At 34.7% G+C, this 27,294-nt stretch overlaps 3 protein-coding genes across 4 annotated transcripts in view; 1 reads left to right on the plus strand and 2 right to left on the minus strand.

The window, feature by feature from the left end:
* Positions 1–1,828, minus strand: part of LOC149085338 (uncharacterized) — a 35,719-nt gene extending 33,891 nt beyond the window's left edge. Inside the window, exon 1 of the mRNA XM_089233299.1 lies at positions 1,601–1,828. The gene's annotated coding sequence lies outside the window, so the exon portion shown is untranslated. The remainder of the gene's footprint in view (positions 1–1,600) is intronic.
* Positions 1,829–3,926: 2,098 nt separating this feature from the next.
* On the plus strand, positions 3,927–8,879 carry LOC149085339 (uncharacterized). Of its 2 annotated transcripts, none has more exons than XM_089233301.1 (4): positions 3,927–4,090; positions 5,102–5,221; positions 7,107–7,247; positions 8,232–8,879. In XM_089233301.1, exons 2-3 carry the CDS (start codon positions 5,111–5,113, stop codon positions 7,227–7,229), a joined length of 234 nt encoding a protein of 77 aa, XP_089089427.1. In that variant the 5' UTR covers positions 3,927–4,090; positions 5,102–5,110; the 3' UTR covers positions 7,230–7,247; positions 8,232–8,879. The 2 variants fall into 2 exon arrangements, with proteins under 2 accessions (XP_089089427.1, XP_089089428.1); XM_089233302.1 differs by having other exon boundaries at positions 3,930–4,064.
* Positions 8,880–12,436: 3,557 nt separating this feature from the next.
* Positions 12,437–27,294, minus strand: part of LOC149085340 (uncharacterized) — a 57,294-nt gene continuing 42,436 nt past the window's right edge. The window contains exons 2-4 of the mRNA XM_089233303.1: positions 17,772–20,965; positions 15,398–16,807; positions 12,437–12,940 (exon numbers count right to left, since the gene is read on the minus strand). Coding sequence (XP_089089429.1) covers positions 15,412–16,807; positions 17,772–19,948 — 3,573 coding nt within the window. The 5' untranslated portion in view covers positions 19,949–20,965 and the 3' untranslated portion in view covers positions 12,437–12,940; positions 15,398–15,411. The remainder of the gene's footprint in view (positions 12,941–15,397; positions 16,808–17,771; positions 20,966–27,294) is intronic.

A 27,294-nucleotide genomic window follows, 5' to 3' on the forward strand; every position in this document is an offset into this window, starting at 1 on the left:
TGTGCTTTGCATCTATGAAATTTTGCTGGCGCCCAAATACTTTCCCTGATTTGTTGTGCCCTGGTCATATGTTATCGTAGGCACTATTGCTATGCATGGCTGTGATGGCATGTGCCATCATAGCCAGATGGCTAGTTAACCAGTCAACTGTCCAATTAATTTCTCCGAGCGTTACCCGCAGTGCCCACTTTTTTTTGAAGATGTGCAAACTTCTTTCCTTTTCTTGGAAGTTTGAAATATTAAAATATTTTTTTATAGCTTGAATGTGTCGAGATGTAATATGACGCCCCAAAAGTGGGAGGGTCATAATGTCCTGTGACTAAAAGAAATGCTGTTGATGGATTTACGTGGAACCATAGTAGTTGAACCTTTGCTAAAAGATATACGAGTAACAAAACAGATGCATCTTCGCAAGGGAATCGGAAATCGAAAAAAAACCCGATAGGGATGCAGCTTTGCACAACATGACAAAGATAATAATCTCAGACCTTGAAATATAATTTTTCAACCCCATCTAGTGATGAGATAATAAAGTAGAAGGATGGCTGTAAAGATGACAGCACATGCATGCCAAATTATTTCGTCATATCTATGTGAAAAAGACCGAAAAGTCTGCGTGTCTGGAAATGCTGTCGTAGGCATGACCATTACGTATATCACTACTGCAAATACTGTCTTAACCACTTCACTGGTGAAAAAGACCAAAAAAAACGTCGGCAAATGCCGTCGTAAGCATCACCATTACGTATTGCAATGACGGCAAATGCTGTCGTAATTACTTGACTGGTTAATGTATAGATGTGCTGCCCTCCCAGGTGCAGATTGAGAGTGAGATGGTGGGGGGGGGGGCTGATCGCCCCACCCAAGAGCTCAATAATATGGTGGAAAAACTGGTCCATCTTCAAATTACAAATCTCAACCAAAAGCTGGCTCAGCCAGCTGTAATTTTCTGGCTTAACCAAATCAAATTCAGAAAGAATGTCAGTTTTTAAAAATTAATATATTAAAAATCAACTTCCAGTTCAAACTGAACTACTCAATTTTTATCTATGTTGACAAAATGTTTTTTCGAACTTACAACCTAGATTTTCCAGTAAAGGATGAATTTAATAACTTAAATGCATTTCCCTGCCATAATTGTTGAGGTATATCAACAAGGTAATTAAATCTTAATTTCAGCTTCCTTGAAAATTAGAAGTTTTACTATGTACAACTTCCTCCATTTTACTCATTCCTTATAACAAAAATTGAACTTTGAAATAATTAATAAATAAAAGAAAATATTGACATTAAACATTCAATGTGGAAGAAAGTTATCAAAACAATCGAAAACCTATTTTTTTCCACTAAAATATAATTTTTGCGGAACAATATTGTTGATGACAAATCAGTTCGCGCTTCAGCGGTTTTTAGTGTGGCGTAACCTTTGCCTTTTAAAAAACTAGATAACATAACTTAATAACTTTTTTAAAAAATAACAAAAATTTAACATATTTTTTTCAAAGATGATGCTTAATTTTTTTTTCCCCGATTTCGCGCGTCTTTAGCTGATAAAAAGGGCTTATAAACACTTAGGTGAGAACATAACAAATTTCCATACCAAATCAGATCAGCAGGTCTGTTAAAAGTCATACGCAACTTGTCATGCACCAATTGAACAGTCATGCTTCTTAAATAAGCATCTCGAATGCATCGAAACTAATTTAAGATGTAAACACATAATAGAAAAAGAAAAACTAATAAAAATTTACAATATAAACACAACAAACATCGGGCAACTACTATCTACTACGTCGGCAGTCTAACCCAATAATGTTGCCACATTGCGCAAGACATTATCAAATGAAAACATTATCCTCCATGCGCTCATATTGACTTGCGACAGCAACGGCTTTGAAGTTTTAACCAATCAAAATGGGTTTTATGAAATTTTTTTTACTTACGATGCACAGAATTAAATTTTTTTATAAATTATATATAAATAAATGTATATATTATATATAAATAAATCAAGAAATAAATATTAAATGATCGTCTCTGATCTTTTGGACATGATAAGAATTTTTTTTTTTAAAGGGATAAATGCTTAATAAATAATAAAAATTCGAAATTCCCTTACCCAGATTGGAAGGATCTTGTGGGGTTCTAGTGAGTTTTTCGTCAACTTTATACTAAAGATGATAAGATTCCACTCTTTAAAGTAAATTTTGCATTCATGTATTCACATTACGTATATGTACTCACATATTTACACGTATATTACATAGTGTAAATTTTTGTTTTAAAGCGGTCCTAAAGCCCTTGTAGGTATATAAAGGACGTAAAATAAAATGTCATGTCATGTCATAAGATTCCACATACCAGGTTTTTTCTGTTTTTCTGGCTGTCCCAACCACCGAGGAGAATCTATTTCTCCTCTATAAAGTCCCGACTTTTTAACAAAAATGTCCCGGTGTTTCACGTATTTTCAACGAAGATAGCTTGACTTTTTGTCCTTCATTTTATTCCTCAAATCAACGATAAAACTTATTTCGGCAATGACCTTTTTATGTATCATAGACAACACAGTATATAGAATGAGCATTCTGCTCCGGTCTCTAGAGTCAGAAAATATCGACACGCGCGGTCTCCGCACTTAGCGACTGTTGGCCACAGTATTTGGTGAGCCACCGCACACATTCCCCCCCCCCCCCCCCAGTAGCGAACTTACGGTTCGAAATGGTTTGGGGAATGGACAGTTCGTCCGGAACGCGTTTTTCTTGTCTGAGTAACGGGAGGCACAGGTGAAGTAATTCTTGTTGACGACTAATAAGTTCAAATTCATTGACAAATGGTCTTTTTTAAGATGCAATAGTGGTTTGATAATCATTCTCGAGTCCCAATGTAAATCCAGTGCACCCCAGGCTGTTCATGGACATTGGGAGAAGTAGAGTAAGTAGGATTTTCTCGGGAGGCAGTGTTTCACATTTATTTTCTTCCCGGGGGGTTATGCTTTTTAACTGCAAAAATTCATAATATCGGGAGGGGGTACCCAAACCCCCGTTTGCGTACATTAATGCACTGGGGAGGGGATTGAAACCATGTTTTAGAAAGCCACAAAGCTGTTTTCGCACCAGATTGCGAAAGACTTGGGCCCATCTCTGAAATAAAGAAATATATTTTCCCCATCTTCCTTAGTTCGTAAACAGGATTGGGAGGGGTTTATAATTATTAGAATCTGGTTTCCAACAATAGTCATTGAAAAAAAAATCAAATTTGATTTTCTACAAAAAGTCAAAAAAAATAATAAATGAAAAAAATTAAGAATTAATAAAGAAAAAAATTAGACAATCGGGGAACTAATTAAATTAGGAATTATATATATGTTTGCTTGAAGGCTCTTGGGAGGGGCGATCGTTCCATTGCCTATTGTTTTCCGTCTCTTGGGGGGCGATCACCCCCATCGCCCCTCCCTGGGTCCGCCACTGCTACTAGTACAAGGTTTCCGTGGAACATAAAACATTAAATACACTCAGTCAAATCCCCTTCCACTGAAAGAGAAAAATAAAAGAAAGAAGTCGTCAAGAAATTGTTTAAAATTAAAAATTTGAACTGATATGAAAAAATGAAGGGAGTTCGGAAAAGATTCAAAGCCTTCATAGAAAAACTCAAGTTGCCCCGTTGGGAATCACCGCGTTAGAAGAAGGTTATCATATTTATCAAACAGATATTATCCGAATTTCTTGCCATTTTTTGTAAGCGAAGCAGTTAATCAGTGATTTGAAGTTAGGTTGGCGTCTTTGAAAATACGTAAAAAATAAGACACATTTTTGCAAAAAAGTCGGGACAGCCAGAAAACCAGAAAAAACCGGGACTGTCCCGGGAAATACGGTTTGTATGGTCACAGTAGTCATGAAGCCAGTTACGGCGAAAAAACCGACAACGTCATAACTGTCAATCAATTTGATGAAAGTAGAGTGAAGGAATTGTTCATGTCAGATCAAAATATTTCTTGTATATTCCAATTCTAAATAGAAACCTAATCAATCAAATTATTGTTTGGCAGTCAGAGAAGACTTGTAAAGGTAATTATTGGCAATTCACACTAAAGGTAAGATGCTAAGAAATGTGAAGATACATTCAAATCAGTGCATAATGTACCTATATTTTTTATACTGAATCCAATCACTAATTAGTTGATGATATTAACTACTGTCCCAGCGGATCGTGGAGGGGGGGGGGGTGTCACACATTGTCAGCTACCCTATTGAAAGAGTAAACTGTGGTGGAAAAAAAATGTGCCAATTAAAATAGAAGTAAAATAGAATGGGGAAAATATATATATATATAAGTAAAGTGGTTGTGGTTTCTGTTTGACCGGCAGTAATTTATAGACTTCCTCAAAATGATTGACGATCTCAAAAGTATGTTATTGTGTTATTGGAGAGCATTTGTTTCCCACCAGGGGAGGGGGAAGGCTCTAGCCGAGGTGCCCCAGTATAAATCTTTTTTTTTTAAATAATTTTTTCTCACTCTATAAATTTACTTAAAAGAGGCTGAGTGAAAACTATCGGCCTTTAGCCCTCTCCAAGTTTAAACTTGTATCGGGACCAAGACCCTCCCCAATATGTGCCACCATCTGTATAGTACCTATAGAAATATTGTGTTTGAGTCCCCCCAATATCTTTGAACCCTCCCAATATATCCCATAATTTTACGTCCGTGGAGAGGGGGGGGGGGGACTGTTTTTTTTTAAATCAAAATTCTTAGTGTAAGTTTTCATCCTAGTTTTCGCTAGAGACGTATCACCCCTCTGGGAATACCACATTTATCAGTAACCCTTAACACCTTCCAGGCTCAATTTTTTGTGCATCAGTGATTATTGATGATAAATACACAAAATAATCTATGAGATATGTAATTCTTGGTAATCTTCACAATGGATGATGTAAGATTTTTCTCTTTAACTGACTGGCTATCAGTTCTGATTTGAAGTTTGACTGTTTATAGCGCACAAACTTGTGGTTGATTGTTTGTAGTGCATGAACTGGTGTGATTTTTTGTCGCATGTTTCAAGGAAAAAATTTTCTTTGTTTATAACTGATATGTGTATTTCTCATAGTTTGCCAAGATGGGAGACATAGTTGATGAACTATTGCGTTATGGCTTATTTTTTGGAGCAATTTTTCAACTGGTATGCATTGCCGCAGTTGTTATAATTCCTCCAAAAGAAGACTACAGGGTATGTATATATGCAGGTTTTCATATAAGTACAGTAAACCTCTCTTTTGCGGATACTGGCGGGATAAAAAAATTTGTGTGTAAAAGAGGGATGACCGTTAATCAGGGGTTTGAAATACATACTTTTATTACCCAAGGGAAATTATTATTTGGCTGTAAAAGTGGGGTGAGTGCATTTGAGGGATGTCTGCTAAGAGGGGTTTTACTGTATTTTATAAACAATACCTACAGCACATATTTCTAGCTCTAAAATATTCACAAAGAAATGTAGATCTCACCCCTGATGCAGGGCCATAACTAGTCTGGGGCAACCGGGTTACTGTCCCTGGGCCCCGAGCCAAATGGAGGCCCCACAAAAGTTTGCGTTTGTTTTGCATAATAATAACCCTTTCAAAAAGAGCTCTAAAGAAAAGTCTGCCTAGGGGCCCCAATAATGCACACTACAGCCCTGCCCTGATGGAATTATATGGAATAATTTATTTTCATCACTTTATGATCAATTAAAAATTTGAATTTTGTTTCTTGATTCAAGAAGAATCCAAAAAAAGAGGAAAAAATGATTTGTAGTTTGGCAAAGATCTTTATACATCAAGCTTGTAAATAAAGATAAATGTGATAAATAAGACAGAAAAAGGCTTAGATATATATATATGGACTCCTCCATAATGATTTGTAAAAAATTTTGTAAACTGTCGAATCCTGTCTAAACAGTCTACAAGAGCACAAAATGATGTAAACAATGTGAAAAACCATAACTTTGTGAAACTAAAACACCATGCTGAATTTTCACGATGCATTGACATTTTTCTTGAATAATTTATGTTGTCCATGGTGATACTTGCAGGGCAGTCTTGATTCATGGATTCACTGGGCACAGCCCGGGGGGCCTCGAATGCATAGGGTCTCATGATAATAAGATTTTGGTTCTATGTATTTGTGAGTAAATATGCTATTGAATAGGTGAATACTTCTAGCAAGTGCACAAAACTAGCTGTACACATAAAGAGAGTCAAATAAACTAGAGATTATTCACATTCCCGAAACTTTGAAAAAATCATATATTTTAAGGGGGAAAAAATAAAATAAAATTTGTTGATTTATCAGTTTAATATTATTGTGCATATGATTTGAAATTAATACAGTAAACCCTTGATTAAGTGAATCTCGATTCTACAGACTTTGGATTTAATGACAAAATTTTTCAGCTGGTTTTTTTTTTTGCTTCTTCAAATAAAATCCTATAAATGGATGTTTCATCAAGCTTATTATAAATGTTATATTCTTGAAATATTAGTGGCTGTATAGCATGGCTGCAATACAACAAGTTCATAAAAAGTAATTTTTAGAATTTGCGATGATTGCAGTGAAACATAAAAATGATTCAGCAGACATAAAAAGAGTCTAGATGTTACAAAACTTACATGGATAACTGCTTTGTCCACCACCTTTGATTTTGTTGCTGCATAAAAGGAGATTAAAACTTTTTTCTAATATAAAAATTGACAGTGCATAATATACCTGCAAGGCACAAAACCTGAAAGGGAATTCCTCTACTTGAATTCCAAAAGTTTCGAGATCAGATTCTGATGCACGCGTAAAGATGGAAGGAGGTGGATGTTGGCAAAAATGTTATTGAAAAATTAGCTCTGTTATATACCCAATTAGTGTTTCAAAGTAATTTTAGGTGCCAAGGTGATCAAGATCAACAAAAGGTGTCATGAGATATTTAAAATTTTAATATCATTTTAGCCGTGACCAAGTTGACAAATACCAAAAAATTAACAAATATTCAAATTTTGATGATTTTTAAACATTTTTTATGGTACTCTCATGTATGATCTATATTTCTGTGTTTATTGATAATAAACATATTTTGCAATGGATAGGATTATGGGGATTCAAGTGACGAAGATACGTATGGAGAGGGTACATCTGGACAGACGTATCATCGACATCATAGTCATCATGCTGGCAGAAGAAGCAGGCAGGAGAAGAAGAAACGAAGATGATTTTATTGGAGAAATATGGTATGTCCCTGTAATTTCATTGACTGTCATATAAGTAGGCTATATATGTATTTACTTTCAAGAGTTTTTCTTCGAATATCAAATACATGGCAGTCTTTTAAAAATTTCAAACAATTAGAATTTCACTGAAATTGGAAGAACACCATGGCTCATGTATGTTTATAATGAGATGAACCTATCAGGATGTTGCTTATCAAATGAATTTTGTGATGAAGATAATTGCATATTCATAAACACTGCAAGGTGGTGATGGTGTTTTGGATAGTGAAGTTAAATATCCTATTCTCTCAAGAAATAATTTGATTGTCAACTTAGAGCATGATCGTGTAGACACAAGGTTTAAGTAAGCCAAATAGCAATACTTCTTCATGTGTTCAAACATGACCTTAACATAGCTGAGGCAGCCAGGAACACAATAAAGGATTTGAAGATAGCACAGTAAATGAATGAACCATTCGTTGATGGTTCTGAGAATTTTAATCAAGTGATACAACCTTTGAAAAGGAACCATTTTGACATTCAGCCGCAAGCCATCCACTATTTCACAGGTTCCATGTTATTGCACTGGAATTAATAGTAGGACAGTAACAAGTTGCTGAATGTGGGAATTTCAGTTTTTACCAATTATTTTTTTTTTTCATGATTTCAATTAGTAGCCTACTTCAAATGCTGTTTAACAGTGTGGAAAGGGACTCCTTTCCATGTTAATAGACTCATGATATAAATTATAAAAATGTAATGTCCTCATACTCCAATTGAGTAATCACCCATAGAAATTTCATGGCACCAATGCCAATTTTGCAGTTGTCAAGGCAACCCAGTACCTGATTTTTTTTCGGTCAGAATATTTTTTCATATATTTAACTCAGACTATATGATATGTTTGCACTTATTGTATAGTGTTTATTTTCGATTTAATGTAATTTTTGCACTTTGAACATTTTTAAATGCTTTTGTTTGAAAAATCTAATATTTTTATTTCAGTGATGTTTCTCTGTTGAATGTACTTTTGTGTCTTCAAATGATGTTCTTATGCTTAGAAGCTTTCTGTTGCTCTAAGAAGTCTTGGTTTTATTCCTGGTTCATCAAAATTTTTTTTCTGCATCATTTCTCATGAGATTCTTCAAATTATAGTAATCCCAGCTCCTTGTCAAAAACACTTGAATGTAAAGGCTAGAAGTTGAAGAATCTTTATCTTTAGCTTATTATGTGTTGTTTTTAAGTCTATCTGCTTGTTGATGTGAATTATTTGTTCATATATTTGTATCAAAAACTTTATTTCATTTCAAGCTAAAAAGGTGTTAGATTAATATAATACTAAGAGTTTCAAAAAGGAAGGCAAGTTTTTGTTATGTCAAGGTGGCGATAATTTCCTTGAGTGCTAATCTAATTCTTTTCTGTTTGTGTTGTGTGCTAATGTCTAAATTATTCATGTACATTGTGGAACAGTATGTTCATTGAACTAGCCAAACGATCATGCCATCTTTGTTATTGTGTATATTGTTACCAGTTTTATGTTTTGAGGTTGTTTTAGGTCTCATCACACTCTTAGGGTGAACTTTTCATACTGTGTATAAGTCCATCTTTTTCACAATGTAGCTTTTTGGAAAATAAAAAAAAACCAAATTTTTACTTTGTTTCTTATTTAGCCTTTCTCATAGACTCAACATTTTTTTAATAAATAGAGCTGTTTAGCAAAACTTATTCATGTTTTACATTTACATTTTTACCAATACTTTTATCTAAATAATATACCCTTAAAACTATAACAAAATAACTTGCGATTATACGATCGTACCCCGATACTCTATTACGTCATAATGCAGAACCAGATATTTTATTTTTGAAGAGTTAGTATAGATACATCACAAGCATCTCTGTTTATTGTTGAGTGATCTTGCGATGAGCAAGAGATTGTTCATCTGCAGGCATGGACAGAGATGGGAAAGGGGGAAGCATTGTCCCACCAGCATCAAAGACGTGTATGAGTGATCTATATACATGGGTTGATTCTTTTGATAGTGGCAACAATGATTTAGCAATGTCGTGAAACAGAGCCAAGTCATGTGGTTTATACTACAAGTAAGTTAAATGCCTACCCTCCCTCGAAGCAAATGAACTGTCCCCCCCCCCCAATATATGTGTGTAGCAGTTAATGGAAACAGAGCAGTTGTGAACATGCGGTAAAATTACTCAGTCACAATATTTTCGAAGCAAGAGCAGAGGAGCTGGTTAAAAATTGAATGTGCTAGAGGCTTGCAGTGCATCTGCATTACATTACTGAACAGTAGCAAGGTAGGTGAGAGTCTTCAGAGAAGGATGTAAAAATGTGTCAAACATGTACATGTCTCGGTCTGTTCATCCACCAGTAAGTGACAAAGATGTGAGTTAGCCCACGATATAGAAGTGGCACCTTCAACTGTGCTTCACATCTTGAAGGACTGAAGGGTTCCACATGATTTAACAGAAATGCAGAAACATTGTGATATGACGCTGCTCGTACTCAGTTGCAGCACTATGAGAGAGTCCTTCTCATACCACCCCATACTCTCTAGATTTGAGTCCCAGCAACTTTGACCTAATCCTTTAAAAGAAGGAACCACTTCGTGGGATTTGCTTGCAAACAGTTTAAGATGTTCTTCAGTCAATAGATTGCTCTCTTCGCACATAAGGCAGTGGCAATGGTATCGAAAGGCTTCTGCATCGCTCGAAACACATTATACGCAATGCTGGTGACTACATCAGAGTCCTGTAAAACTTAGAATCTTGTGTGTATGATATGTATCTAGAAAATAAATAGTTGTCATCACCACTAAAAAATCAACCTATGTATATACAGGGGGATGCACAGGAAATACCCCTTTATCCTAGAATGACTCACAAACTATTGTTTCTAGAAGCATACTTCTAATTAGAAAAAGTATCCAAATAATTATGTTGACCACACATACCTCATTCATATTCCAATGGGATTGTATACTTATTTGGTCACCCTGTCCTAAAATTCCCAATTAGAAAGTTGTTGCCCTGTCTCTCCTGACCAAAAAAACCCAACAAAGAACATGTTTTTAAGTGCGATATTCGCTGAGATATTTGAATCCGAAAATCATTGAAAATGAGAATCCACACACATGGGGCTTATTCCGAAAAATGTGATGTAGGGAACTAAGTTATTTACATCCATATTTGGTTGATAATGATGTGCTAGCTGAAATTCAACATTGTTTCACGAGTTCTATGCAATTTTTGTTAATGTGTTAACATTTCTTTAACAAATAAGAATTATAATAGCAAAATCTATCAAAATGAAAATTTAAAATCTTATGTAATCGGATACTTTATTGAAAATTTTTTCAGTTATGTATATCTTTACTTCCCAATGTTTTATTCGCTATCAGAAAACATTTTCAACGAATTCTGCACATTTTTTAAAATTGTAGATATTGAATTATGCTCAGTCCACACAAATTTTTTTAAGTGCTTCGCTTAAAAACAAACTGTATAGCTTCAATTTTCGAAGCAAATGATAATGATTTATGCATTGTACGGCTGTCTCAAATTGTTTTCACAGCAGATATCTCTGTAAATATTGACTTCAAGAACCATACTTTCAATCACAAAAAAGTTTTCAAATGATGTGCAGTTACTTAAAATATCAAAGTGTATACATAAAAAAACCTGTTTATACAGTGCCTGTATGCTAAAACTTCCAATTATTGAAATGTAGATCCCGCTCTGAAAAAAACATTCGTAAATAATTTCGTATTTTTAAATGCAATATTTATCGGATATTAAATTTATGAAATCTCTATGTTTTGGCAATGTATCACTGTGTTGGCTCATAAGTTGCCATTTTTAGGGAATGTTAATTTACATTTCCTAATTAATTATTTCCTAATTAATTAATTTCCTAATTTGTGAACCACACAATCAATCATTGGTGATAAATGCTCAAAACTTCAAAGTCAAGTATATCCATTAATATTGCATTTAAAAACATACAATTTTTTGTAAATGTTTATTTCTATTTAGAAAAAATTAACTTGAAATGAATTTTTTCACAGAATTTGTTCCCAAACTTCTCAGAGCTGCATTTACATTTCACTAATTGGAAGTTTCAGCACACAACATCTAAATAAAAAGCTAATATTTTTCTATTTTTTATGTACCTGGCCCTTTGGAAAATTTAAGACATTTTGAGTAACCGCACATCATTTCAAAATTTTTTGTAATGAAAGTATGTTTCTAAAGTCAATGGTTGCAGAGATATCCGCTGCACAAACAATTTGGGACAGCCTGTATAATATAGATAGAAATTCTCAGGTTCTCATACATGGTAATAGACCAGAACAACCTTCTGCGAGGTCTTCAGTGAAATTAGTTATGTTTTATAAGTCATCAAAATAACAAAGAGCAATAACATGAAATCTAATGAACATGGAAAGATTTGATTATAAGCAGAGAATTTTTTTTTTTAATCCTTGTGTTGTATGCAGTACTTTGTTCACTTCATCCTCCTATATTTAACTATTTTCCTTGATTTAATCTAGTGCAGCGGTTCTCAACCAGTGCTCGGTGGAGCCCTTGGAGCTCCTTGACCACTCTCCAGGGGCTCTGTGGCTTCTCGAGTAAAAAAAAACCCAGAAAAATTTAAAAAAATAATTAGATATATTTTTAAAGGGTAAAAATAAATCAGTATTTTTTTGATGAATAATTAAAAAATTGGCCTACAGGGCTCCGCCATAGAATTTGTTTACTAAAAAGGGTTCCACGAGTCAAAAAAGGTTGAGAACCACTGACCCATGGGCGGAGATATGGGGGAGTCGACTGATCTAATGTATATATGAGCTGACATCATCATCATCGTGCCCCCCTAGACTTCCAAGTCAATCTCTGCCTATGCACTGACCTAGTGTTTCCCAAAGTAGGTGTGCCTCTCCACAACATGAGAACCTATGGATTTGCTTAGTAAGGAGAGCAATGGAACATTTTCTGAGAAGAAGGGGAGGGGAAGGTCACAAAATAGATAAATATGTTTAATTTTAAAATTGATTTATAAAGAATAAAAATGTCTAATTTAAAAAACAGAATTTGTTAATTTATAGTTTCACTGAATATATATTTTCTGCAATTTTTTCCACAGCTATCGATTTCTTTATAAATCTGATTCATTAAAAAACACACATATGTTAGTTTGCGAAAATGTTATTTATTCTTTCTTTCTGAATTTTACTTGCATTGTTTTTTTTAATGCATACATGCTAAAATGACAATATTTCAGTAGGAATATAAAGCGACAAATGTAATATATTCACATATTTTTTGTAACATTTTTAACGACATATTCATTGCAATAGTTTATTTGAGTGATAGCCATGAGCATATGACTGAGCATCCTGTTTAAAATGCCCTTTGTCTGTATCAAATCATGTGTTTTATGTTGCAAGTGGTTTTTGCTAAAAATATGCATATTTTTCTCCTTATATTTTGCTGACGGGTAGCAAATGTACATTTAATGCCAAAATTCCATTCCTCTCTTCTTTTTTTTAATATATTCAATCAAATCTACTCTTCAATTTCAATTCTTGCATCTTTTTTGTAATGAAATATCTTGGAAGTTGTTTTATGAAATAATTAGGTGTTGCATTTCAGAGAATCCTTATGAAATTGTCAACCAGAACTTGACTGTTTAACTAAAAAAAAAAAAAACATTAATGAGATGAGACACTTAAAAGAAAAAAATCTTGGAATACAGGGTGATTCCATAATTCCCCTTGCTGCATTTTACTGGCGAGCCATTGATCTGTTGATCCTAGAGGCATAATTACAGGTAGAAAAGGTACCCAATTAACATATAGACCTCAGATTTGTCACTTACTTTACAAGGGGTTGTAAAGTTATTAAAATAAAAAACTAACTTTTTATACAAACACCATGTTCTCAAAAACCCAATTAGAAAGTTGTTGCCCTATCTCTTCTGAGGCCAAACAAAAAAATTTCACGTTTCTAAGTAATATTTACTAATATATTCAAATTCAAGAATTACAGAAAAGTTGCGGGGGGAAAAAACAGCATAAACGAGGGAAAGAAGCTTTGTCTGTTAGCTTATACTATTCTTTCCCAACTTTTCAATTTTTGAATTCAAATATCTCGGGAAATATTGCACTTAGAAACGTTGGAGTTTTTTCTTGTAGCCTCAAGTGAGACGGCAACAACTTTCTAATGGGGTTTTTGAGGACAAGGTTATAATAAGGCATATAAAAAGTTAATATTTATATTTTAATAGCTGAATAACCCCTTGCAACATGAACGACGTATCTGAGCATAATAACTAATTCTACATATTATTTGGATGGTTTTCAAAAGGAAGTATGCCTCTAGGATCAACGGTTTACCAGCATAATGCGACAAGGGAATTATGGAATCATCCTGTATATATGTTACTGTCAAAACCCTAAATTGGCCAACGAGGGGCTGGCCAGTTCGCGAAGTGACCGGCGATCCCTGGCCAAAGTCCGATAATAAAAGACATATTCGGGATTATCGTCAAGTCGGCGTATTTTTTCGTGATAATTATGTCCACGTTAGTTATGGCAACCCATCAAACCACAGTCACGATGCAGTAATAATTTTTTCTCCAAAATTTTGCAGAAAAAACTATGTTTATATAATTATTTTTATAGTTTTTCTCTCAAATTTCACTTTTTCTCTCTCGTCACATGGAGTTAATCCAATACAGTTGCTATATATAGACATGTATCACACGTTGGCGATTGAAAAAAATGGATTTGGCGGTCTTACATCAGCACATCGAACTTTGACTGAGGATCTCCGGCCACTTCGCGAAATATCCGGCCAAATCAAGTCCAAATAATTTCTGCAATTCGCGACAGGGCCGGCCACTTCTCGAATTGGCCGCACTTCGGGCTTTGGCAGTAACGTATATAACAACGAGCCCACATAAAATGAGTAGCCTAAATTGTGAAGTTAAATACTAAAAGTTTTTTTTTTAAATATTTATGCGTTATCTTTTACAAAGATTATAGTATTTCTTTCATATACTGTACATAATTGCCTTGTTTATAAAAACAAAACCTGTAATGATTAACACAGAAAAGAAAGAATATAAACTATAAATTTAAGCATTAACGTTTAAGTGGTTCTTTTAAATAAAAATTTCACTGATCCGCACTATAACTGGCATAGTAATAACCAAACCTTCTGTGAAATACTATATCGTTTTTCAGGAAGATTTTTTCGATTTTGTGCTAGTAATAGTGCTTTTCCCAGTCCCCAACTCCGAGAATAACTTAAAAAAAAGAGGAAATACTCTATTCTTTTCCATTATTTTTACTGTACGAGTATTCCTATACCAGGGTCGGAACTAGAGGGTAGCAGAATGGGGCAACTGCCCTGAGTGGCATAATTTAGAAGGTGGCAATTTTAGGTGGAACAAAGAAAGCCATCATAAAAGTGTCGAATCTTAAAGTTGTGGGGCTGTCTATACTACCGAAAGGGAAGGGAAAAAATTTGGAACACATATGTCTCTCTCCTTCTATTATCAAAACGTGAACTCTGCTAATGCTGACTCCGATTACTGGCTGTCGATCGACAGGCTGTGGGGAGGGGATCGGAACATGTTCTTGGGGAAAGCGTTGCTATAAAGTATCTGGTCTCTTCATTGCCGAAATAAGAGGGTTTTAAGGAGACGAGATATCTCGTAATTGCCACTGCGACCTGAGAGGATTAATCAACCAACTTCAACTTACTCCTATTTGAACATTTCATGAACTGCTAGGGTTCACGATTTAAAAAAGTTTAAAAAGTTTGTTTACTTGTTGCAAAAAAGCAAACATATTTTGTTTAAATTCAACTAACCGAATTTCAAAAATCCAACTAAATGTATTGGAAAGATCTCACAATTTAGATTAATATTAATGGTAATATTCTACTTGCTGTTACCGGATATCAAATAATAAGGAACAATTTTGTATTTGAAATTTAAAAAAATATATATAACAAGCGAAATTCCAAATTTTGAATCTCATTAGTGGTTGCAACCTGCCAGTTTGCTACCCACGGTATATAAGTAATCCGTTCTCAAGAAGTTCTATTTCAATCATGTATGTGGAGAATATCTAAATACCAACCTGTGTAAACATAATTATTCAGTTTGAGAAGTAGCATCGGCTAAAGTAAAACTTTGTTCCTGGCAATCATCCAGTAATCCACTGTCACCCAAATGACTCATATTTGTTAATGGTGCCGACTTTATGAACTCACTGTTTTGCAGCTTTTGTTGAGGAATTTCGTAATCTGGTTTTCTGTCACTCAATGCCCTGCGGAGTTTTTTGCCGTTTCTATTGCATTGTGATTTTTGACTTTCGTCTTTCAATTCAAGAGGTTCATAGCCATTGCTAGTTGCATTCAAGGAAAAAGCGGAACCCCTGAGCTTGTTTAAAAATCCACCAGTTGACTTTCGTGCCCCAGACACGATAACATACGAATTGCTTGTTCTTAAATCGTCTAAAGACTGGCTAGTAGCAGTAGGCGAGGTTTGTTTGGTACTGTCGACCACCTGTAGGCTGCTTGAAGACGACGATTCGTTCGAAGGTGTTGAGGAATCGGTAAGAGATGTCAGTGGAGGGGTTATCGAAGACAAAGCCCCAGTACGAAATTTATCGTCTTGAAAGCATTCGTTGCTCGTTGGCGCAGTCTCTCTCGACAGCTGCATGTCGAGGTACACTGCAGAATCTGGTGTTATGTCTTCAGTTCCACAAGTTGTGTTTACATGACATCCATGGTCGCACGACTCACTCGTTTTAGGAAGATTCAGTTTTAGAGGTAAGTTATGCATCCTTTTCGCTGCCGCGTTTTTCACGATAGGGGAGATGCTTCGAAGAAAATGTTCATGGCCCTCGACACTTGAAGTTTTATCGTCTTCGGTTTCGCTCCGCGATGCAGAACCATCTGCAGCAGATCCGGGTGTCGTAGTGGCCGAGTTGCTCGGAGCAACTGGAGAGATATTTCCACTAAGGAAAAACGTAACATCGAAACTATTGGCTGCACTTTCTGAGCTACAAGTACTTCCATATTTACGAGAGTTTAAATCGATTCCTCCGTTGGAATAGCCATTTTTGAAGGTAATAATGTTGCTCAGTTGATCTGATGATAAATCGATACTGTTATCTGTTGTATCTACGGATATTCTACTGAGTTTCCGTGCCCGACGATTGTACCCGGCGTAAAACAATGGCGGTGAGTTACTCTGAGCGATTTCATCTTCCAATAGAGAACAGAAGCTGGATCCCACGTCAACTTTGGTTGAATCCATATCGCCAGCACTAGTATCGTCATCTTCGTCCGTCATCTCCATTGGTTGTTCCGGATCATTGTCCGTTCGAAACCTTATAAAGCCATGGTCTTTATATAGCATTGAAGGAGGACGGGAACTTGGATTTCTTTGAGTTGACAGTGTGCAAACAGGAGTAGTTTCTAAATTGTTGCGCTCCATTTCGTTCAACCTCTCGTTAGCCGAAAGGCTGATACTTCGTTTGGATCTGTGAATAACAAAAAAGTATATCAACGATTCGTTCAACGTTTTCCTCTATAAATATACATACAGTACAGTATATACAAGGTGTCTATTCTTCTTGTTTTCCAATAGCTAATTGCTAAACGGGAAAAAATTTAATTAAAAAAAAAATTGTTTCAAATGTTTCACCTCATTTTATGAGCCGTAAAAAAATGACTTGAACAGTGACTAGTTACTTATTACTTTACAACAAAAACTGACTGAGTTTTTGGCGTAGAGTAGTAAGTAACGTGGTAATTAAGTTAAATCATTTTTTTTGTTGAAAAATAGGTTCCATACATAAAATAATTTTGAAGGCAAATAATTCTGACCCATTTGATTTATTCATCGCGAGCACGCTAACAATTCCTTGTATATGTTATGCCACTCAATGAAATCTCTAAGAAGATCATATTGAATATTAAGTATAAATTTTTATACGGCCCCGTACAGCTTGGTCGAAATGATGCGTTTTCAGATGAGAAATTTGCCAAAAAAAATCATGAAATACTATTTTTCATAACTTAGTTTTGGTTTGAAAATTACCTCGAGAAGACTACTAACAGATAAGGAATTACAGCTATTAGACGAAGATAAGAGTAGATACCATGCATATAGAATCAATTTATACGGTAAATTGATAGAGAAATATCTTCTCGATATTTCTCTATTATGCTGGATTTTAAAGACGCAATGTATATTCATCTATTAGATTTAAATTAAAAACAATCAATATATTCACGTGTATACAATGACGAAGTATATTATGGGCTAGTGGTCAATCTACCGTTTGATAACAATTCAGTTGGTAGCATTCTGTGCTTCCGATATCAAAAATTGTGCTCAACAACTGTTAATTCCAAAGTACACATAGAACTTTCTAAATTGCCAAAAAGAAAGATTTTTTTTTTAATTATACGAAAATAAGGAAAAAAGAAACAAAAGTTTACCTGTAGTATGACAAGAGAGACAACACGCTTGGATGATTAGTGTTGCGACTTCTTCCTACATGTGGTAAGTGTCTCATAGGTAATGTGTTATCAGCATCGTATAAAGGCGTTCTGAATGTTGGAAGCGAGTTTGTATGGAATCGTTTCGGTGATGCTCGGTATTCGTAGTTTCGAAATCCTTGCAAATTTGCATAGTTATCTGAATGATCCTCAAAGTCGACAGTCTCTCTTTTCTTCCAGCATCGTGTAAATTTGCTGCAAGGAAACCATCTGACGATATCACAGAATTTTTTGCTGTTTATTTCAAAACGATTTAGTGGCTGTGCCGTCGTGAATGACATGGTTGCACACATAACTAGTTCTAGCACTCTGCAGAGCAATTGGTAGCACCACCATAACCAAGGATCGATTTTGCTTACGGCAGAAAATACATATTGGGCAAAAAATGTTCCATACACTAATAGCGTACAAAGCAATAGCTGTAGGATGGAAGTGGCCAAAGTAAGTTTGACTGCAAGGCTGAGAGTGGGTTTTGGAAGTTTTTTTGGTAAATTTGAACCAGTAATGTGCATTTTCGTGAAAGTGATTCTCATCATCTCACCTTGCTTACGTAGTGCAGCATAGTACACTCTCTTGAAAACATAAAAATAACTGAGACTGAGCACTGCACTTAGTCCAAGGAATGTGGTTTGGCACACCAACAGTAGTTTGGTAGGAGCTATAAAAACTCCGACAATAATGTCACAAGTGATTGTTAACGAAAAATAGAAGGCGATGAATGGAGCTAATAAATACGGTTTTTGAAATTTGAGTGGCAAAAATTGAACGTTCGTTGCCTGTAATATTGATAAAAATAAAACTGCATACGCTGACGTCATGCATGGATATAAAATATCAAAGGTTATATACGACAGAACTACGGTTAATTTGTTGTTGGAATTGTAAGGGTCGTAGAACATGTAAAATGCCCTGCTGAAAGAGATTATAAAAATGAAAGAGTTCACAGTAGCTACGTAACCATCGCTGAATATCTTCATAAATGCTTGAACTCTTAGTAGACTAACGAGTGAATAAAGCAGTACTACTACGAATAGGGTGCCTATTATATAACAATGAGATTCCCACGCATAGCCCCATTTTTGTTTTGCTCTTTTCCAGTCTAGCTCCGGTTGAACTGGATAAAACTTATGAGGCTCTTCTACGCTACGTAAGTCTTTTTCCTTTTTTGAATGTTCCATATCTTGACTTTTTAGGTCAATGTCGGGTGAAATATTAGGTCCTCTGAATGGAGGATCATTCATGTGTCCATCTGGTGTTGTAAACCCAGTAGGGATAGCTAGATTTCGGTCATAAATGTCCTTAGTAGACGGTTTTTTCTTAGCTCTGAGTGGAATGTCAGTACTCGTTTTTTTGTGAGTATCAAATGAACTTCCTGGCTTCACTTTGTTGGTGGCTGCCGAGTGTTCTACCCAATAGTTATCGATATGTGTGTCATTATGCGGTGGCGAATGATCATTGAGAATCCATTTAACATCCTTCATGTATAGATCAATATTGGATGACTCATTTATCCGTTGGTTGCGTTCTAACGGAGTCATAGCAGTTGTAACTTTGGAACTTCTTGTTTCGTAGGTACTGTCAGCATTGTGGGGGGTTTTTACATCCGGTATCCGGATAGCTCTTGATTCGTCCAAAATTTTAGATGTGAAATTTAGTATAAATTTTAAAAAGGGAGGTTTCTCTTGGATTTCGTTTTGTATTACAGAAGGAGTGAGCGTTACTTCTTGAAATGAGTTGATAATAGGACTTTTTGAATGTTTACCATCGGCACACGCACCACAGTCATTCGTTTCTAAATTCGTGACATTCGAGGAGAAGTTTGCTGATAACCGGGAAGTACCATATTGTCGTTCAACGAAAATAATATCCTTGACCGGCTGTTCAGATTTTTCGTCTTTGTCATCGGCGTGCACGATAACCTGTTCAGAGCTGTCATCCAATAACGGATATTCCAATACTTTTGACTGATCATTGTTTGCAGTTCTCTCTCTGGTTTCTGAGGATTGATCTGCAAAGTATTCTAAAAATGGAACCTGCTGGGGAATATCGAGAGAGATACCACCCCCTGCAGCTATGTGCGTTCTTGCAATCAATAATAGAAGTAGGAAGAGAGACATTCTTTTTGTGTAGAAATTTTATCACTATCTTTCGCAAAATCAAACTTTTCAAACTATTATTGAAATAAATATTTTGATCATTGTTTTATATTTGTCATTTCTCTTGACATCAATTATCAATTGAAGGAATTTTTTTTAACTACAAATTTACATTTTCATCATTGCATCAATGGTGTTGGGCAATTTCCATCCCGTATATATATATATATATTACTTACATAGGCCTATAAAATAGTCCATTCAATCAAGTTGCATGAAATCAGAAGGGGGAAACGTTTCTTGGGGTTAAAAATCTATTGAAATATAAGGTCGTGCGATTGTCAAAACGTGGTGAGAAAAATTCTGTTGACAGTGCTAAATCCAGAATGTTGTATTTGTATTGCATAGCATCACCATTTTTACTCAGTTGTTCTCCCTATAGTGGCAGGAATTGTGTGGAGGGTGTAAAAAACAATTGAGCTTATGTAAAGATTTGATTCTATCATAAATCATATTGAGCAAAAAACGTTGTGAACAGGTAAATGATAAACTTTTGTTAAAAGTTACCGCATAAACGTCAATGATTAACGATTGTTTCAAACAACAAAACTTGCAACAACAGGGCCAACGGTTAATAATCTGCAAAGCACCAAATTACCAACGTGATATTATCTGTAGAGACGTCTTCAACTTTCATCAAATTCTTTCTTGGAAGACGCTTTTGTATATTTCAGCTTAATATGTACCTCTGATCTTCGTGCAGTAAAAACTAGACGTCTCATCTGAAAACACGAAAACATTATTTCGAGCTCTATAAAAAAAGTAGTATATTGTGACCACGTTTTCTTTTGAAAAGGAGTCCAAACTCTAAACTTTGATCAAGATTTTGTGTGAGCGACTAAAATTAAGTCCATTGGAATATTGCTGGATTGGGAAATACATTCTCCAGTGAGCAGAGTTCATTTTAAGGCAATCAGTTTTGGCACATTGTGAACATTTCTTTCCATAATATGCAGTTTTTCGGAATCACACACATACCTACAAGGAAAAAAAACAACAAAAACTATGAAATACCTAGTTGATTATGTATTTATTATGAAAATATAATAATAATACATAATAGACAAAAATACAAAAATAATTGAAGGCAATTATCGTAAGCAAACAAACCTACAGGGTTGATTGCAGAACAGAATTATCTTTGACGCTTGATTAAGTTAGAGTCTGAGTTAAATTAGATTAAGAAGAAGGCAGTTTTAAAAATAAACTTTTTTGAATACAAGTCAAACTTTGTGTTTTTGTGACTGTACAAGCAACATATCTTATCTTATTATTTTTACGGTTTTTTTTTTGATTGTCAAAGTTATGAAGAGATACTTACCATTCACCCTGTATACTTGAACTAGGGTTGGTCTGATAAATCAACTAATCGGGTCGGTTAATCAACCACCTTTTAATCGCAGTTGAAAATTTTAGTTGAATTAATCGACTTGATCAATCCAATTAAAATTCGATTAAAATTTTTATTAAAAACTTGTTAATTAACTTGATTTGTTTGACAAAACCCATTAGATGTCTTACAAATTATGTTCCTATACATAACATTTTGGAAAAGTGGACCATATTTCGATTAAAAAGTATTTGAGTTAATATTTTGATCAAATTTTTAGACAAGTTGATTCAACAGAAACTGATGGTTTCAGTTTCAAATTGAGTTTGATGGGAGTTCTGAAGGCAACAGACTAAAATTTATTATCTCCACTACGCGAACAGTAGTTTTTCGTATTCTTGGTAGCATCAGCTTCTCAAGTAGGCCTACAGTTTGGGAGAAGTTTCTAGGAAACCAAGTGGGGTATGATCGAAAGAATTTTCGAAATCAGTGAATAACCTAAAATAACAGATTTTTTAAAAAAACGACAAAATCCGAGCGAAGAAATTACAGGTTTTGACAAAATTATGTTTAGCTTATTAAATTGCTTCAAGCAAGCAGCCTCAATTTCTCAATCTTTTCCTATATTCATTTACATCTGCCGAATAGGTATATGAAATGAATAAAAAGTATTTTTATTGCACTATTTAATATTACATGATTACAAAAAATATTCAATTTAAATTTAATTAATCGATTAAAAATTTTTGATTAACCAGTTGAAAATTTCAATCGATTCCCTGCCGTAAGTTGAACCAATTCCTCAAAAACTAAAAATTTCAAACGACTGGAACTACTATTGCAAATTATATATAATTAACAGTAATATGAATTATATAATTAACAGTAATATGAATTATATAATTAACAGTAATATGAATTATATAATTAACAGTAATATGAATTATATAATTAACAGTAATATGAATTATATAATTAACAGTAATATGAATTATATAATTAACAGTAATATGAATTATATAATTAACAGTAATATGAATTATATAATTAACAGTAATATGAATTATATAATTAACAGTAATATGAATTATATAATTAACAGTAATATGAATTATATAATTAACAGTAATATGAATTATATAATTAACAGTAATATGAATTATATAATTACTGTAAATCGCTTGTATACATATGTATAAACTAAAATTTTAAAGCGAAACGGATAATCTATATTCTGAACACCAAAAAACAGCATTCGGAACGAACTTTATTAAAAAAACAACAACAAAGCTCAGGAAAGTATCTAAAACTACTTCAAAAAATCCAATACGAGTTTACTTTTTACAATACTTTCTAGAGGTAGTTAAAGTAAAAAATAAATAAATAAAATTCCTTCTTTGAGGGACAAAAAAAGATGCAAATTTCAACTATTTTTCAACGAAAGAAGTTTACTTACAGTAAAAAAAATTTTTTGTTGTTCCTTCCTTCAAAACTGTAAACATGAAAATAAGGTTTACCCGATGAAGAAATTCCAAGAACCAAGTACTTATTCTCACATTGAATATTTTTTTTGTTCTCGTTCGCGGGAAAAGAAAGGAATTTTTGTGGGGTTTTTTTTGCGGAAAATATATTTTTTTTCTTGGAAGTATAACGGGAATCCACGAGAGAATAATAAATAAATAAATAAATAATAAAAAAAAATAAATGAAGAGGGAAGAGAAAACACCAACAGCTGTTACAAGGACGGATTTTTGCGAAGAGAAGGTGTGGGGGTAAAGATTCATTTTACCGCAGTAAGTACTGTATACTAAACAGAAAAAAAGATGACATTTAATTGATTAGCATTGTAATTACGTGAATGGCACCCAATATAAACGCTTTAATCCCTTTCGTTTTGCTTTAATTACCTGTTAGAAAGAGGTTTTTTTAATCAAGTTTACTTTTTTTTGGGTTCTCATTTTTTTACATATGGGTTTTTACTAATAACACCAGCTCGCAATTATATAAGTGAGAGTTTTTTTAACCATCATTGAGACCCATTCGGTTATTAAAAAAGCACATGATTTTTTTTAACGAATGATCTGCGTGTCGTTGATGATGAGACGTTCGTTAAATAAACGATGTTTAACGAAATTTCGTTCACATTTTTTTTTCAAATCTGAAACATCCTCATTTCAAGAGGACATGATGATGCTTATTATAATATTTTATTTATTCAACTTATACTGATGATTATGCATTTTAGAGAAGAGAAGCTTGAAAAAACCCCATTAAAATGAATTTCCTCTTTGTTCTGTGAGTTTTACAACCCAGGGCCGGATCTAGACATTTTTCAAGTGTAAGCTAATATTTTTGTGCACTCCCCTTTCCCTCAATGATAATAAAAGTGTAGGAAATCGCTAATGGACAAATATTCTGCAAAGAATCATAACAATTACAATTTCCTTCAATATCCGTTGGTTCCCCAAGAATATTAACGACCGATGGCACAACTACAACTACTGATGAATATAGAACGAAGTTCTAACTTTTTAATAATCATGTGAGCAATTTTTATTAAATACAAACCACTGACAAGGAAGGTCTCCTGACTGTCATTCGCTGAATTTAATGGAAATTAATAAGGTGAATGCATATCAAATAAGTAAGGTATATCAAAAATTTTATTTTGATAATTACAAACAACTGAAACATATTTCGAAGCTTCTTGTTTTTATTGTTACTCCAACATTCATGTTAGAAAGAGACTTTTCTGGCCTTCTGTTTGGAAAAATCCCCTATTATTGCATCCGTATCCATTTCGTTGAGAATGTCAGTTTTAATGGATATTAAGGCTAGTCCCTTCAATCGGTTTTGACTTACAGTAGATATTAAATAAGTCTTTATTAATTTGAAATTTGAAAAACTACGTTCGCACTGACCACTGATATTGGAAGAGTGAGCAGTACTATTAAGCTCACAAAAACGTTTGGAAATGAATCCATATAGCCAGTTTTTTGTGATAAAGCTTTGGCTGGAGAGGTACCGGAGGTCAACATAGTTGCAAATATTTGGAGTTCGTTGAAGGGAATCATTTCCACCAATGCCACGTTTCTCTTCATCACTCAACACAATTTCAAGATTCGAACACGCTTTCTTCAAATCCTCTTTATTTCATGTTCGCAGATGGTTCGTTGATATAGAAATTCGAAGCTTTTGCTGTGGTTTTCCATAAGCTGGAACCTTTCTTTCAGTGATGTGATCGCTTTGTCAAGCATATAACATGAAAAAAGTTTACTTTGAAAGATCTTTTTCCAGCCCTAAAATATGTTCATCCTCTCTTTCATAAGGGAATTGCTTTTTTATGTTCCTTGGGTGTATTTCTTTGTCTGCAAGCACCGTTGCGTCTGGAATAACACCCATTGACTCCATCATCAGGCCTCATGTTTTCAAGAAACCCTAGGACACTTTTGATGAGATTCATTGAACTTTGTAGATCTCAGATCACTTTCTGTAACATATTACTAACCGCGATTATTTTAAACAGTATCTCATGCCAGGTGACTAAACAGCAAAGGAACTTGAAACTCTGCAGTTTTCCAGCAGTGTTTTTGCCAAAAGCGTAAATTTCTTGATCTTGGGAGGCTTCACACAGCATCATAAATTTGCTCAGGATAGTGAGGCTCGACTGTCTTTCCTCAACTATATTTCAGCCTCTTTAATGTCGGAAATCTACAGAAGAATTTCTAATATGTGTAAGAAGAAAGACGTCCTATCTCTCTCGGTTTGATGCGAGCGCCCTCTGGTAATATGTACTGAGCTGTGTGCCGCTGGATGGATAGCGAACGCTCTAGAGAGGTAGTAGACGTTCTTCGTTTTATGTCATTTTACTTTGTGTGAAATGAATCTTATATTGTGTGTTTCCCAGCTGTATTCATATAGGCGCCGGAACCTAGGGGCTGAGACCATTTGAGCCCCCTCAGTTAGCGCCAGTCCGCCAGTTTATGGATGAGTCTATTTTTGTGGGGAAGGAGGTTTCCATTCAATGTTCTAACGCTCTCGGCTCAGTTAACCATGTTTAGCGCCAAAGGAACCGATGTTATATCGCCATCGCCAATTCGCAAAGATTCGACCTTGTTGTCCTTATTGCTGTATTTTCGTGTATTGTATAGTAATATATTTTCTCTGAAAATATTCACCTGTGAAACAAAACCTAAAACATCACCCCCTTCAGCTGGCGTTCCCTGCGACCACATAGTTCGCAGGATTCGAGATCCGGTCCGGTTAAAATCGATGATTTTTTTTATTTTTTCAACTAACATCATTTTATGTCGAATGGACGGAATTTCTGATAACGCGTTATTCTCGTGGCTTGATCATAATCACCCATTCATCGCTGAATTCACAACTTAATTCACTACCCTTACTAAACCAGACATGCACCTCGTCCATATTCCTCTGCGGAACTTCTAAAGAATTGGTACATGTTGGAATGTGTGTGTACGTATAGTGAAGCTTCCATGAAGTTTGTTTCTATGTAATGCTTGTTATGTGTAATGCTGCCACCTGCAATCAAGTTTTTTAACTATGAGTTTTTTTCTCAAATCATCGTGAGTGAAGTGTAATGAACACCTCGGGGTATCAATCCTGACTACTTGCGGTCCATTTGTTGTCCTGGCTTCTTGCAATATGTCCAGCCCATTTTAGACGTTTAATTCTTTCCACGATATCATATACAGGGGGGTAACTATCGATCGCCCAATAATAATACACGAGATTCCTTGTGAAAAACTAATATGGAAAAGTGTTTTCCGTTTTTTGGATCGGACGAATATTAAGTGAGTTATAAAGCTTTGAAATTTTGTGACGTGTCATTTTTCTAACGGTTAGTTATGCGCCAAACTCCGAACGAAAGTAAATTTCTCCACCAGCAGAGGGTTGTCACTTCTTGAAAATTAACTGAAATATTCAATCCATAGAAGCCAAGTTCTGCCTTCACGATTGGCGTTTTTTTTTTCAATGTAGTGTGATATTATAATATTGATATTACTTATAACTTACGTATTAACTTCGTCCTCTATGATATAAACTTGATATTAATGCATAAAGATCACGATGACTGGTAATGATGTGTTGAATGAAATAGAAAAGTAAGTAAAAAGTTGAAAGAAAAATTTCCACGCATAAATTAGTTTCATTATCTTAAAAAATAGAGCCGATTCGGCAAAACCAAAATTGAAAACACTTTTCCATATTAGTTTTTCACAAGGAATCACGCGTGTAATTATTGGGCGGTCGATAGCTACCACCCTGTGTAGTACATTCGGGTATTCTGGAATAGTCGGGTGATATGAAATATCGGGTTTTCTCCGCTTTCAGATATGGGCGCCAAATGAAGCAGTGATAAAATACTTGAAAATGATCCCATGATGCTCTAGAGCAGCGGTTCTCAGCCTTTTCTAACTCACGGAGCCCTTTTCAGTGTATAATTTCTATGGAGGAGCCCTTTTTAGTATATAATTAATATGGCGGAACCCTTTATAAACCTCTTTTTTTATTTATTTATCAAATTCACTGATTGATTTTATTTTCCTCGAACGGCTGCGAAGCAACCGCAGAGCACCGGTTGAGAACTGCTGCTATAAAGCATAGTTTCCCAAACTTTTTCTCCCATCGCCCCCAACTCAAATGAACCCATAGCACTCTGTGTTAAAGCCGTAGCTTTTATCGCCCCCTGGACCATTCCATCGTCCATCAGGGGGCGATATTGCCCACTTTGGGAAACACTGCTAGAGTCAGTGTCGCTCGGTTGTCACCATCGACACGACTGCTATATAGGAGAACATTTTTATTTTTCTACTTCCTGAAATTTACTCAGGCAAGTTTACAAAGGTGTTTATTAATTATTGGAAACGTGCCCATTAATTTGAAACTAAGCACAATGTATGTACATCACAAGTGTTTTATTTTATTTTGCTGTGTCATTTTTACCTAGCGT

Source organism: Pholcus phalangioides, unplaced genomic scaffold (assembly GCF_987345545.1).
Source record: "Pholcus phalangioides strain wild (caught in Gottingen) unplaced genomic scaffold, Ppha-v1.0 ptg000007l_1, whole genome shotgun sequence".
Lineage (NCBI taxonomy): Eukaryota > Metazoa > Arthropoda > Arachnida > Araneae > Pholcidae > Pholcus > Pholcus phalangioides.